The following is a 13,395-nucleotide window of genomic DNA, read 5'->3' as shown; positions in this document are numbered from 1 at the left end:
GTCAGTCGGCGCTCAGTAGGAGGTGGTTACCAGCCAGGAGAATATGACCGAGGCTTTTAAATACTCTTGCTTGGAAAGTCTTATTAATGGCTGAATATGAGATCAATGTGCAATAATTCTTTCAAGCAGTATCTTTTTAAAAGCCTTTAGCAATCTGTCATCCTCATCTCCCTGCTCCCAGTTAGAAAGCCACATTAGTCAGGAGAAATCGCATGATCCTGGGAAGTTTCAAACTGCATCCGCTGATGCTGTGAGGAAAATGCCACTGTGCAGGGACACAGGTGCAGTTACACTGACGGCTTCTTCTCGTCCTCATCTCGGATCATCCTGGAGGGACAAGCAGAAAGAAACGGGGAGGTGGGCGAGATTCTGTCAGGTGCATGGGAGCAGTACCAAAGAGAAAAATGGAATACGCTCTTCCAGGAGACAAAGATCGCACTGTCTGTGAGTGTTAGCTCAACTTTTTCAGATTTGTTTTGGGAGAGGGGAAGATTTCTGTACTAGTAATTTGTTCTGAGTTTAGCCACCTGTTCAACATACCTTAGCCTTTGCTGTCATTCTGGTAGAAATGTTTAATCTTTTGGGGTTTTAAACTGATAATTCATAATTTGTGGTTATTTTGGAGTTGGCTTAAGCTCCCACAGTGTGTTTGACATATTGGAAACCTCAGCTTTGCAAAACATCTGTATTTTAAAAGGAGATCTTTAAGCCTCTTTTTTTTGTGCAATATCATTAAATACTACTGCTGAGGTTAATCTGCTTCATTAGCTACTAAGTGGCAAATTTTATCATAGTAAAGAATATGGGTGAGGGAAGCCCCTGTCTTTATTGGAGAAATCCTGAGTCATTTACTTCATGATGCATCAGCAAAAATAATTGGGTGTGGTTTTGATTTTCAGCTGCTATTGTAACAAGACTATGAAAGCTAACAGTGTCTTAGTCTGATACGTGCTTGAAAGGTTTTTCTCAGAATATGCAAAAAATGCCTCACGTATTAAAGTGCGATATCTGTGCTTGCAAGGCTCTAATAGATGTAAGTATTTGAATATTTATCTATACAAAGCAAACTCTTTTCTGAGGCTGGGGAGTTCTCTACTAAAACAGCCTTTCCATCACACAGTAGTAGGCAATGTTATGTTTGATTATCTTTCAGTATTTGCCTTGATTTCGATTTTTTTTACTGTCTTATAATTGCAAACACAATGCTTAGTCTTCAGTTGAGATGATGGTTTTTCCTAACCCAAGTCAGTGCCCTATTAAAATAAGCATTGGAGAAGTGTTAAAAACCCGAAGTAATTTAGTGGACTGTTCTTTAATCCTGCCAGATATATTTTGGGTTTAGAATGAGTTTCAACCTTTCAACAATGAAAAAAGGAGAATTTTAATTAAACGTATGTATGTGAGTTAAATAATTTTTAGTAGTATGGATCTTAAATAAATATGCTTATGGAGTTGTGAATGAGGGGGAAAAGATTTTCTTTCTTGATTCTGTTAACAGGAGCTTAAATAAACCTGTACTGTCCTGTAAATGGTTACAATTGAATGACTTTGCAGTATGACTATTGTGAATTAGAAAAGGCATAAAAAGATAAGTGGATTTTTTGTTGGTTTCAGCTGAGTCCATAGAAAACTCTGATTCTTAAAACTTTCAAAAACTGTATTCATCAACAGTTCATCAGCTCTTTCTGACTATCTTGCTTCCCTTGTTAACAAGTTTTTTCATATATAATCCGTATGAAGTACACCAAAGAAGAATGGCTTTTAGTCTTCTGTTTGTTCTGGAACTGTTTCATGTCCAGCACTCATTTAGGGCAATTAATGTAATAAAAAAAATGCCCTGGTTGTAAATGTAATCTCTGTCTCCTGTATCTAGGTTGTCCCAGAAAGTGACTTAGAAGAAGAAGCAGCATCTTGGAGGAAACTTCAGAAATAAATACAGCATATTGCTGAAAAAACTTGTTTTGGTATCAGCACTTATTTTAGATAATATTTCCTATCAATAACTGATAGTATGATGGTAACATAATAATAAGCTGCATTATTAAAAAAAAAATCCCTCTCTACTTTGTACATTATTCATTACCATGTCGTTCTGCCAGACACAACTAGAAATAAACAAAAAAACCTGTCTGTCAACAGGAGTAATACTAATAATTATAGTTATTATCTAAGCTGAGAGTGGTTGAAAATAAAAATTCAAAAGTACTTGGAATAGATTCCTCTAGAATAATATCCTCTATTAATAGGAAGATGAGATTTTATATTTAAAATTCCCTCTTTGTGCCATCCACTGAAACAAACTTGCCTTTACCTCACATTCTAATATAAAAGCTTTTTCTCAAGTCAATTTTTTTTTTTTTTAATTTGATTTTGATTTTTTGATTTCATTACAATCTATTACTGCTTGCAAGGATAAACTTTCTGGTGTGTCATGAATTGCTTGAAATAAAAGTGTAGCATTTATATCACATGCAGAAATGTAAAAGCTGTTATGCTTTTTTTTTTCCTTTTTAATGTTGGACTGTTGTAAAAAGGAATGTATGAATTCCGGGCAAAGAAAATTGGGAGGAAAAAAGGCAGAGGCCTCCTATTTTCCCCAACCAAGAAGTATATTTTTTTTAATATTATCATGATATTTGCAGGTGAAAACAGCTGAGCCTGACAGTGCTGATGAACAACAGCATGAGTTGAAACCAAGGAACTTTTCTCACAGTTAGAAGTGCATGTGCAAGAATATGTGCATATCTGCGATCTTTTTTATGGGAAAGAAGGCTTTTAGGAATGAGAGGTTTGGGTAAGGATCTAAGCTAAAAATTCAGTGGTATAATTTGTGGTACGTCAGACACATTATGAGATTTAATTATTGTTTTTAAAGCTTTGTGAGGATGAAACATGCTTTGTAAGCATTAAGTGTAGTACTTCTGTCTCTTGTACTGAAACACACAGTATACAAAATAGTATATTTTAATGGTATCATATTGCAACTTTGTAGTTGCATAATTAATAATTTTCTGATTCCTTGATAATATTGGAAATTTTGTGGGAATGTCCCCATACATAAAATCTACCCTTCAACTTTTAAAAATTGCTTTAATGGGTTTTCTAGCCATTACTTACATATGTCATGGGAGATATTATCTATAGATTGGTGGAGACATGCTCCATTTTTTCTGCTTTTGGTTATAGACAACCATGAGTTATACAGACCACACAGCTTTGCAAGTGACAGGCTTATTAGGCAGTGGGAAATGAAATACAATAAGTAAATAAACAGTGTGGGTTTGTGTTAGCATAGACTAATGTATGTATGCCATCTGTGGTATTTCTAATAGGAGTGTAATCTTCAGATTTTCTAAGCAAAATAAAGCTGCCTGTACTACACAAGAGACCTCACTCTTAGTGGAAGAACTTTGTGATTAGTTTGTTAAGATTCTTAATAATCTAATTTCACAAGGGCCTCAACCCACTTCTTATTTGTTGCTTTCTTTATCCACATCTTGCATGCTTCTAATGGATTCAGAAAGGGGAACAATGGTGGTTCTACGTACATAAGGAATTTTAGTCACAGCACAGTTCTTGGTCATTGAAGTTTATAAAAATACAGGTTTTTTCCAATATGCGAGTAAGTTCTGCTAATAGTATTTTAGAAAGACTGGGAAAGATGAAGCATGTGGAGCCAAAGAAATCTGTTGGAGAAGATTTTTGTAGCCTGAGTACTTTGTGAGAAACTGAAAGAGGAAGACCATTGTCTACGTAAAGGAATAGATGATAAACTGTCACGTTAGATTTTAATTAACTTTCATTTCCTTACCTAATAGTCAGAAATCTGATTTCCAGTTCTGAGCAGTGATAAAAAATGTAAATTTACCCATTATGAGACCGTGTAAAAGCCTTCTAAAAGTTATTCAAAGGGATTTATTTAAAACTAGTAAGGTGCCTATATTCTACCTTAATGACAACAACAAATAAAATTACTCTTCCTAGTTAGAGGCTGAAATTTCATTAACATTTGGAGAGATGGTGTATTTTTTACTATCTCTGTAGAGTAGAAAATTTACTAATTACAGTTAGAGGGAAGATTGTGACATAGCTAGGTAACCAGTAAAAGGGAAGAATTGGGCATTCTTACATCTATGCTGTATTTCACTTACTACTGATAGCTTTCAGGATTTTAGATAATTCAGTCTTCAGTGGATAGTCTCTGTCTGTCTCTGCCTCTCATTCTGCCTTCCTTCATCCATTTTTGTGAGGAAATTAAACTAATCTAAACAGCAGTAGACAGTTTTTCTTGATTAGCTTTAAAAAAATTATCTCATCATGGACCCCAAAGAAAGGTGCACCCAGAGATACTAGTAGAAAAACTCCTTGGTATTTTTGGGTTATTTTGCCAGCTGTCTGTATGTCAGTGAGTTCCAATAAAGTACAAGAACAGTCATGTGTCATATGATGGCTGAACTTGCTTGTGGCAAGTATGGTCAAGATGATGGTCAGGTTTGGCAAGAGCCTAGATAGGATTTCCTTGAAGTTCTGCCTGGAGCAGGCCTTAAAACTATGATTTTTGAGGAAAACATTCTCTGTTCACCCACTGCTTTGTCTGTGTCTTCATCTAAATGTGGAAAATTTTGGCTGGTGCTGACTGAAACCTCCGTGCTACCCTAAAGGTTCTTGTGTGGAGGTGTTCAGGTTGTTCCAGATGTGTTGGCAGTGCACAGCCTGGCTCTGTATGAAAACCATTTTAAGAAGACAAGGTTATGCATATCCATGCATATTCTGAGTTTTGTCCTGAAGTTATTAGGTGAATTTAAGTGTCTTAAATAGGTCAAGTATTCTAGTCTATTATGTTTTCTCTTCCATTTCAATTAAGGAATTCCGGTAAAATAGCACGTTCTACTTAGCGAGAAACAGCCGGTCCAGAACAGCACGGTTTAATTAGAGTTGGATGCATTTTGAAAAAGCACTCAACCGTGGAAGAGGGGTACTTGGAAAAACCGTAGGATTGTGTGGTCACACTGGAAATATTCTCACAAGGAAATGAGTCATTAACCTATCCTAGTGTTTCACACAATCATTGTCATTGTGGGTGAGTGTGATTGTCTGCACCTGTGAGTTGGTACGAATATTTAAGTTTCAGGTAATGACTGGATGCTGAATCTCTTGTGAGTAACTGAAACAGAGTAAACAGAAGTATGATTTTTCATGCTTTAAATAGGTAAGAGGGATTAAAATAGCGCTTTGGTGATGGGGTTAACAAAATTTCTAAAGGTAACTAGTTAATTTGTTCATCTGATATGAATAATGGCTTCCAAGTTTTATTGCGTGGCAAGCAGTGATTTGAGATTTGCTGTGTTGGTACATGGTCAGAGTAGGGGGGCCCTTCACAACTTGCACCAGCAAGTTGATGTAACAATTAGTAGCAGATGTTCTGTTGGTGCTTATTTCTGGAGACCTCCACAACTGTGCCTTATTTAAAGTTTTTACTTTTTAAACACAGTATTGTGGTTGATAGTATGTTAAATTCTTAAGATGTTGGTGTTCTTCCTGTGCAGTTTGCTAGTGTTTGCATACTCTCATTAATAAAATTTTTCAGGGGTCAGAATTAATCCCTGTCTAACTAGGCTATATCAGATTGCTGAGAGTTTCTCTTAAAAATGAAGTCTCTTTACATGTCCTCAGTAGAACTGGAGTTATCTTAGGTATTGTTTTCATCAAATCTGTCCTAGATACTGCCATATATATAGTTGTAAACAGAAAATAAGAGTTGAGTAAATCTAGGTATGTGGTACAGATGACAAGAAGAAATTTCAGAGGTCTATATAGATAAATATCCAATCATTCTAAATATCACCATTCTCTGGTGATCAGAATTCCATACTTTTTCTATTTTATTAAGGACTGTTTGTAAATGATTAGTTTTAATCATTTACATTTTAGGAGTTTAAAAAAGTTGGGTGGAGTTTTTTTGGGTTTTGTGTGCTAGGGGATTTCTTTTTTTTTTTAAAGCCAGAATACTAGTACCATGCTTGGAGAGAGCAGAAGCCTTTTTCTAATTTTTTTTTCCATTTCTCAGTCCATTCATTGCTGGTTGTGTGGTTGCTGAATTCACAGTGGTGTTTTGTGGGAAACATGGAATGATTTTTAACATTGTTTTTTTCTCGTTTTTCTTTTTCTAACTCTCTTTTCAGAATTCCCCACTCTACCAATATCTGCAGGATTTGGGACACACAGATTTTGAAGTATGTTCCTCAGTGTCGCAGAAGGCAGAGCAATGTGCAGCAGCGGAAAGCCAAAGAGAGCAGACTGTGCGTGCTGCTCAGAAGGTGAGCACTCTCCTGTTGCTGAGCATTGATCTTCTCACAAGAGAACTGCAGTGCTTCACAAATAGGAGAAATCAGAACAGAGAGAAATCGCTTCCTGTATTTAAAAAAACAAAGGAAAACAACCCCAGACAATAAACCTCAACCAGTTATCTCTTGTCTGCAGATGTGTTTGGAAAATCATGGTTAATCAGTATAGTTTGGAGTGTTTCTTTGCACTTATGTAAGCTAGGAAAACAAGAGGCTTTGATAAATAATTTTTTGAGTGTTGAAAATTATCTTATGTAGTGGATCTTACTATGTTAGCTTAGCATGACATTCTGGGAATAGAACCTGTCATTTTCAAGAACAGAATATTTATAGTTTCTAGCCCTTCCCAGGCATTCAGTTGCTAAGTATAGCTTTGTCTGTGACAAAACATATTAAGAAAGAGGATTTCTGGGAAGTAGAAATGCAATAACCAGTCTGAATGAGGTAGTTGATGTGGATAGCTATTGCATTTGTAATAATGATTGCTTCTATCACTGGTCACAAAGCAAGGCTGAATTTAAATCAGGATTTAGCTCACAATTTTCTTTATTTTGAGCTACTTTTAAAAGTATTCATGGAAATATTAGGTTTACTATGCTTGCTTTTCAAAGTTGTCAGCTGGCACTCACCGTAACCCACAAGAAACCACCTGAAAATATATTTTCTCTTTAAAGCTAATGGCTGTTGTGTGGTGTGTTTACACTAAAGATACCTATTCTGACTTAGTGTAGGAAGACTTTGATTAAATGTTTATTTATGTATTTATTAAATGTTAACATTTGTTCACTGTTAATTAAAAATTAGGACAACATATTTAACTTACTGATGTTCTGTTGGTTACTATGAAGTAATGCATGGACTGTCACTTAGCTATATTATTTTGAATAGTTAATTTTGTGGCACTCAGAAAATCAGTATAACATTGTGTTTGTGTATATAATTTCCACTGAATTTTATATGAAAGTGTTGTGGGGTTAAGAACCTCAAAAGTATTAGGATACACTGCTTTTAAAAACCTCAGGTATTCTGGTTTTTTCCCCTCCCTTCCCCTCAAGCATTTTACACTTAATTTTATTATGTTGGGAGCAATTCCTCCGGTATTGTGTCAGATGTAGAAGTAATTCTTCATGGTTGCCTTGCAACTTGAAGGGAGTGAGTGGGTGTGTGAAAACAGGCTGCCCATTTCTTGCAAATAGTAGGTGATGTTCACATCGTCTCATCTCTGTCTAGACAAGGATACATAGTGGAAATGAGGAAGAAACCTGTGTGTAGTTTCTAGTGGTAAATTGTCATAGGTTCTTCCTGCTGCAATTCCAGTACTGGTTGGGAAAAGTTAACATTTTTCTTTTGTAATTTGATGTCAGAAAGTCTGTTTTTGTCATTTGATTTCTGTGTCCTGTTTTGGGAGGGTGTCTCAATAGGAAAGAAAATGAGGGAGAGGCAGCTGGCCACACATTTAGGAAAGTAGACTGGATTTAGGAGAATCTGAGGCTTTTTGTTGCAACTTTTTTATGACATACAGACAAATAATTTGCATTCCTATCCAGTCATTTCCTCAGTTTTCCATGAGACTGTTACCATTTCCCTTCTGTTGGCCTTCACTGGCCTAGTCTACAGAAATATTAAAACATCTGGAAAATAATTGGTTTCTGACTTCGAATATGTACCTACCCACAGTCCTAATATAAAATGATCTTCCTTGAGGCTTGATGTAACTATGATTACAGGGAGTAATGGTGTTCCATGCTGAATAATTCTCAGTATGTGTATATCACTTTCCTTCTGTTCTGAAAAGCAAGTTTCCAAATGCCTTAAACACTTTATTAAAATAAAAATGCAAAAGCCGGAGTATTGCTTTGTCTTTGAGTTGAGATTGTCTCCTCCTCTTGTGTTCTGTCAAGTGGGAAGCCTGAGCATCTGAAAGCTGGTGACATGCAGCAAGAATTTGGCACGGCAAAGGTCTACTTTGGGATCTTCAGGGACTGAAAAAAACAGATCTGGGAAGAAAACGAGGTTCCTAGTGACTGATACAAATGTTTCTGTTGCATCTTGCTGTGCTGCCAAGCAGAGTGTGTGGTTCAGGCTTAAGGAAAGGCAGAGGCACCGGTTGAATTTGAAGCACTTCTTAAATATTTCTCAGGGTGTGTGGTTTTGGTGGTGGTTTTTTGGCCTTGTTTTAATCAGAATATGGTCTTAATGAACACTGAGTTAAAAAGCTGTGAAGGTGTTTAAAGGTTGTGTTCTAGAGGCTGATGAAATGCCAAGCTCCCATCTGAGGGATTATGGAGATGTGATTCAGCATAGTAATTGTAAGTGCAGTGTTCCTGGCTGTGCCAATCTCTGGAGAAAGTTCCAGCTCAGGTCCTGGTCTTGTGATCACTTGATACTCAAAAGTACTGTTAGCAAGAGCTCCTACACTTGTTTTCTGGAATTAAATCCCATTTTGGTAATTCTGCCTGATCTTTACAGAATTTATCACTTCCCATTTACATCTTTCCTTTCTCAGTCATTTTCCTAGACTGCTGTGCGTACCCGAATGTTTAAATTGTTTATACTGTCACACCTTAGATATGATGATATTTTATCATTAGAGCAGAGCTGGTCTTGGTGCAGCTACTGAGGGTCGTGTTGGGGCTAGCCCTCAGTAGCTGTGCAGGTGACCTGATGTGGGATGGCAGAGGGACCATCCTTTGCCTTTGCTGGGGCTCCCACCCACTTAAGGCAAGGTATTCAATGTGTAGCATTATCTTCTTCTGAAGTGCACAGAATTTCTCTACAAAAGAAAAATAGTCCCTAGAATTCTTTTTTAGATTCAAATTAATTTATCTAAAATGTGTATGTACTATGCTAGTATTTTTTTAAATGTTAGGAGTTATGCATCTTTTTTATTTGTTTACAGAGAGTTTGACTGAGTGTTGTTCTAAAGCTGTAAGAAGAATACTCCAGAAGCATTGGCAACATGACCTGACTTGTGTGTTGGTGAAAGTAGTTTTACTTGTCAGTAACACTCCCAGTGGGAATGCAAACTGTGAGACAATATTCCAAGGATCCGAATAATTCATTGTGTTGCTGTACTCTGTTGGGTCACAGCCCAAGACAGTGGGTTGTCTTGCTTTGTATTTTCAAGCACTGACTTGCCTGTTGAGTGTTTATGCAAGCTCAGATTTTTATTTTTAAACTCAACCATGGAGAATAAACTAAAAGATTGCTTAAGTAGCACTCTAGGGGGTTTTTTTTCAGTAACTCCACAGTCTAGTTTAGTAAGCTGGTAGAAGTTTAAAACTATCCTTAGTGTAGCTTTAAATGTTCATTATGAAAATCCAAATACTTACAAAGGCTAAGCAGTTGAAAATGATAGGCTTCAAGAGGCATAGTCTTAAATTAAATGGATGATTCTTTCTGTACCCTGCTTTCAGTGTACAGGGAAGAGTACTTCGCAGTGAAATATGTCTGAAATTCAAATGCAGAGCAAGACCTCTGTTTATTTGATTTCAATTTTCTAAAAATTGTGATCAGAAAATTTTATTTCCTTTTGCACCACTCTGTAAGAAACTTGAAAGATAATCTAGTGCTGCAATTAGTGACAGTCTTCTGACTTATGTCATTGCCCTTGAGCAACATCAAAATACAATCACTTGGATTTATTCCATAGTCTCAAGTGTGAATTGCTGGGGTAGCTCCTAATAAGCCACAATGATGTCAGTGTTTCAGGAAGAGCTATCATTATGAGATCCCTGTTACTGGTTTACTGCTCCACTGACCTAAAAACACTTCCTTGTGGCATGGATCTCAAAATCTAACTGTACACAGAAAGATGAGACATTTGTAAAGAAAAGCTTGAGTTAGATTACTTAAATGGGCACCAAAATAAGTTGTTTCAAAAACTGTGTAGCATAAGGGCTTTAGGGTGACAGTTCCTGATGTTAAGGCTGTTCTGCCCTGGCTGCTGCACCACACTGGTCACACTGCCTTTCAGAAGGCTGTCAGGCTGGTCACAGGTTAACTACAAAACTCTCAGCTCCTGTTGCTTGGGTTAAACAAACAAGAAGGGAATAAAAAACAAAACAAAACAAAACAACAACAAAACCAACAAGAAGGAGAAACAGAAGCTGTCACCTTTTATACATTGAGCTATTAGAATCTGTATGGGGTTTTGTTTTATTATTTTAAAACAGTATGCCACAAAATGTAAGCTCTTCACAATTAATTTTTTTTGGCATACATTTTATTTGGTTGTATTACATGTCAGCAGTCTGAAGATTGAGACAGGGCCTCAGAATTCATGAAATATATATAAGTAAATATTTTGAAAAATACTTCCTGTCAGTTTAGTCTGAGGTAAGTAGATACAACGATGTGTCAAAAGCTGCTGGTTTTTTTGTTCATTGAATGGCTGCAGACTGAAGCAAAACCATGCATCTATTCAGTTATAATCTGTCATGCATCTTGTTTTAGGAAGATACATGAGTAGAATGTGTGATGACTGAGAGGGAGTCCCTCTATTAGTGGCATTTGAAGTTATGTTTACAGCTCAGACAAAAGCATGGATTTATAGGTTGCATGGGAAGCAGCATAGAGACAAAATACCTGGTGGCACACACTGGTGTGGACAGGGAATTTCTGGGGCATTTTTTCTTCTTACCATCACTCTTCCTGCCTCTATTCACAGCTCCTCTGGAATCTTGTGCTCAAGCTGCAGTGGGCTGCTGAGGAGAGGTTGTCCCTGTCCCTGTCTTTTCACTTTTCTTCAGCCTGTCAGTCATTTAACCTTCAGGTTTTTTATCCCCCAGGAGAGAGAAAGTTTTTCATATCAATGCAGTAGCTGCCAACTTGAGATCAATCTAATCTTAGCTGTAGTTATTTTTAGCAGAACAACATAACAATCTTTTATGCTCCAAATAAGTGGAGTTACTGAAGGTTATATTTTATTCTCTTGTTCACAAGCAAACTGACGGGAAGCAGATGTTCTCTTAGTGTACTCTGAAGTTAGGCCAGACGCAGTAAGTGAAACTTCCTTACAGGTACTTGGGTCTGAGTTAACAAGAAAATCAAATGCAGAAATAAAGGCATTGTCTGTTGTTATTTATTTAATTTTGGCTTTGGTTTTTTGTTTGTTTTTATTTTTAATTGGAGTAATTTCTGTTCCTTTCAGCAAAGCATCCTGTCAAAACTAGTTGAGTTTTTTAGAAGCTGGTTTCCTTTTCCACAGTATAAGAAAAATGATGACATACTTCACCGACTGGTAAGTGATCACTTTTTTTTATTTTTCCATTTCCTTTCCTAATCCACAGGTCTTCCTCTGCTCTGTATCTCATCCTCTGAACAACATCTTTGGTCTGTATTGTTGGGTTTGGCTCTAAGAGTTTTACTTATTCTTTAGATAATCCTTATTCTGGTTTTCAGTTACTGTGCCGAATTGGGCACAAAAGGACAGGAACAGTATCAGTAGCCAGGTTGAAGATGTTCAAACTGTGGAAGATAATAAAAAAAAAAAATACGTGAGAAATTAAAGAAATTCTTGAAAGCTGAAATGAGTTTAATTGCAGTATGGGTACCCCTTTGGTGGAAAGCAGTGGGGAGACGCTGGCTGAGAAAGTCCATGTGTTGCAGCCTAGTGCCTTGTAGAGACCACCTAAGACAGAAGGTTCTAGAGCTTCAGCTGAGTATTGCTTCACCCTCTGTTTCAGCTTGTTAGTTCAGGCCCAGCACCACCACAGTGCAGCTGTACTGGGCCTGGACCAATTCTGGCCTCTTTGCTTCTGCACTGCTCTCTACAGGGCTTCTGCATTTGGGAAAGGCAAATCAAACTTTGTTTGCTCTTTCTCTGCAGCACTGCTTTCCAGTCTGGGCTTGTCTCAGATCTGCTTTAACTTGTACCCAGCTCCTTCACACTCCTAGTATGGCTTGCAAATGTCACTTTAGTCAGACTGTTCCAGAATCTAGAATTTTGATTTGTGTTTTTCTACTACAATGTAGGGATGATGTCCTCAAATGGAGTTTCAAAAGAAAATGTTAAGCAGCATGAGAAATTAGAATTTTCCACTTCTCACAGAGTTCTGCTGTATCTCAGTTCTCCTTTATCTCAGGAGGACAAAATTTCCTCTGAAAATCTCTCATCAGTGATCTTTGATTGACTTTTTTCTTCCTCCCTCTTCCCTATGAATCGAGGGTATTATCTTAACAGCAATTTTTAGCCTTACTTTCTTGAGATGAAGACGTAACCCAAGAACATGGAAAACATGTTTGTCCTGCTGCATGCTACAGTAGAGTTCTGAAATGACACAGGATGCGTCGGAGGAGGGCAGAGTTTCCTCTTGCACGCAGTCCTGAAACAAATGTTTTCCATTAAAAGTAGAATGAAAGTTATCTGAGGTGACATCTGTGCATGGAATTAAATTTCTAAACTAGCTATCTTATGGTTTCATAAAGAATCTCATTCTGTCAGTGACAGAATGAAACAGATTTTGTACTGTGAAATGTCACACTTGTGTTAAAAGTTTCTATTAGAGACTTTTCAGAAATATTCTCTTTTCTCTCCTGTAATTAGCTAGATGCAGGGATGCACATGTTCAGTGTTCGCTGGGTTTTGTTATGGCATTCTTAACTTGAAGTAATTGTGGTTTGGTGCAGTATTCAAATGACAATTTCAGGGGGCTTCTCTGATGGTTGTATTTGTCTTCAAGAGTTGTCTATTTGTCTTCAAGAGCTATAGTTGGGGAAGAAAGTAGCAAATGCTTATGGCATCAAGTTCACAAATAAGGAACTCCCTGAAATTTATCTGGAGTTTAGCAAGTGTGAGGTCTTTGGAGCCCCATGCTGTTTCATGCTTGGATTGAGTTCCCTTGGGAAAGGTACAGAATCCTGCAGGAGAGTACTCCACTGCCGTGGCTTCGGGCTTCAGTCCAGTGCATTGACCCTACTGTTACTAAGTGTCCACAAGTGACTTTTTGTTGACTAATTTGCAATATCTCTCTTTCTTTCTCTAAGTTTTGGTTGTTTGTTAATGACAGAAATGATGTCACGACATTTTAAAAAAAAGTATTTTCTGTTT

General features: G+C 37.1%; 1 protein-coding gene across 6 annotated transcripts in view; it reads left to right on the top strand.

Moving 5' to 3' along the window:
* Positions 1 to 13,395, top strand: part of VEZT (vezatin, adherens junctions transmembrane protein) — a 60,505-nt gene that overhangs the window by 9,229 nt on the left and 37,881 nt on the right. For 5 of the 6 annotated variants that reach the window (XM_032106289.1, XM_032106288.1, XM_032106287.1 and 2 more), the window contains 2 exons: positions 6,183 to 6,317; positions 11,497 to 11,586. Coding sequence is in view for 4 of the 6 variants with exons in the window: in XM_032106288.1 (XP_031962179.1) it covers positions 6,183 to 6,317; positions 11,497 to 11,586 (225 nt within the window). In the remaining 2 variants the exon portion in view is untranslated. Of the gene's footprint in view, positions 1 to 2,656; positions 2,795 to 6,182; positions 6,318 to 11,496; positions 11,587 to 13,395 lie in introns of those variants that run through there. The other variant, XM_032106290.1, reaches the window with a different exon arrangement.

Source organism: Corvus moneduloides, chromosome 4 (genome assembly GCF_009650955.1).
Source record: "Corvus moneduloides isolate bCorMon1 chromosome 4, bCorMon1.pri, whole genome shotgun sequence".
NCBI classification, from domain to species: Eukaryota; Metazoa; Chordata; class Aves; order Passeriformes; family Corvidae; genus Corvus; species Corvus moneduloides.
This window is presented reverse-complemented; position numbering and strand designations above follow the sequence as displayed.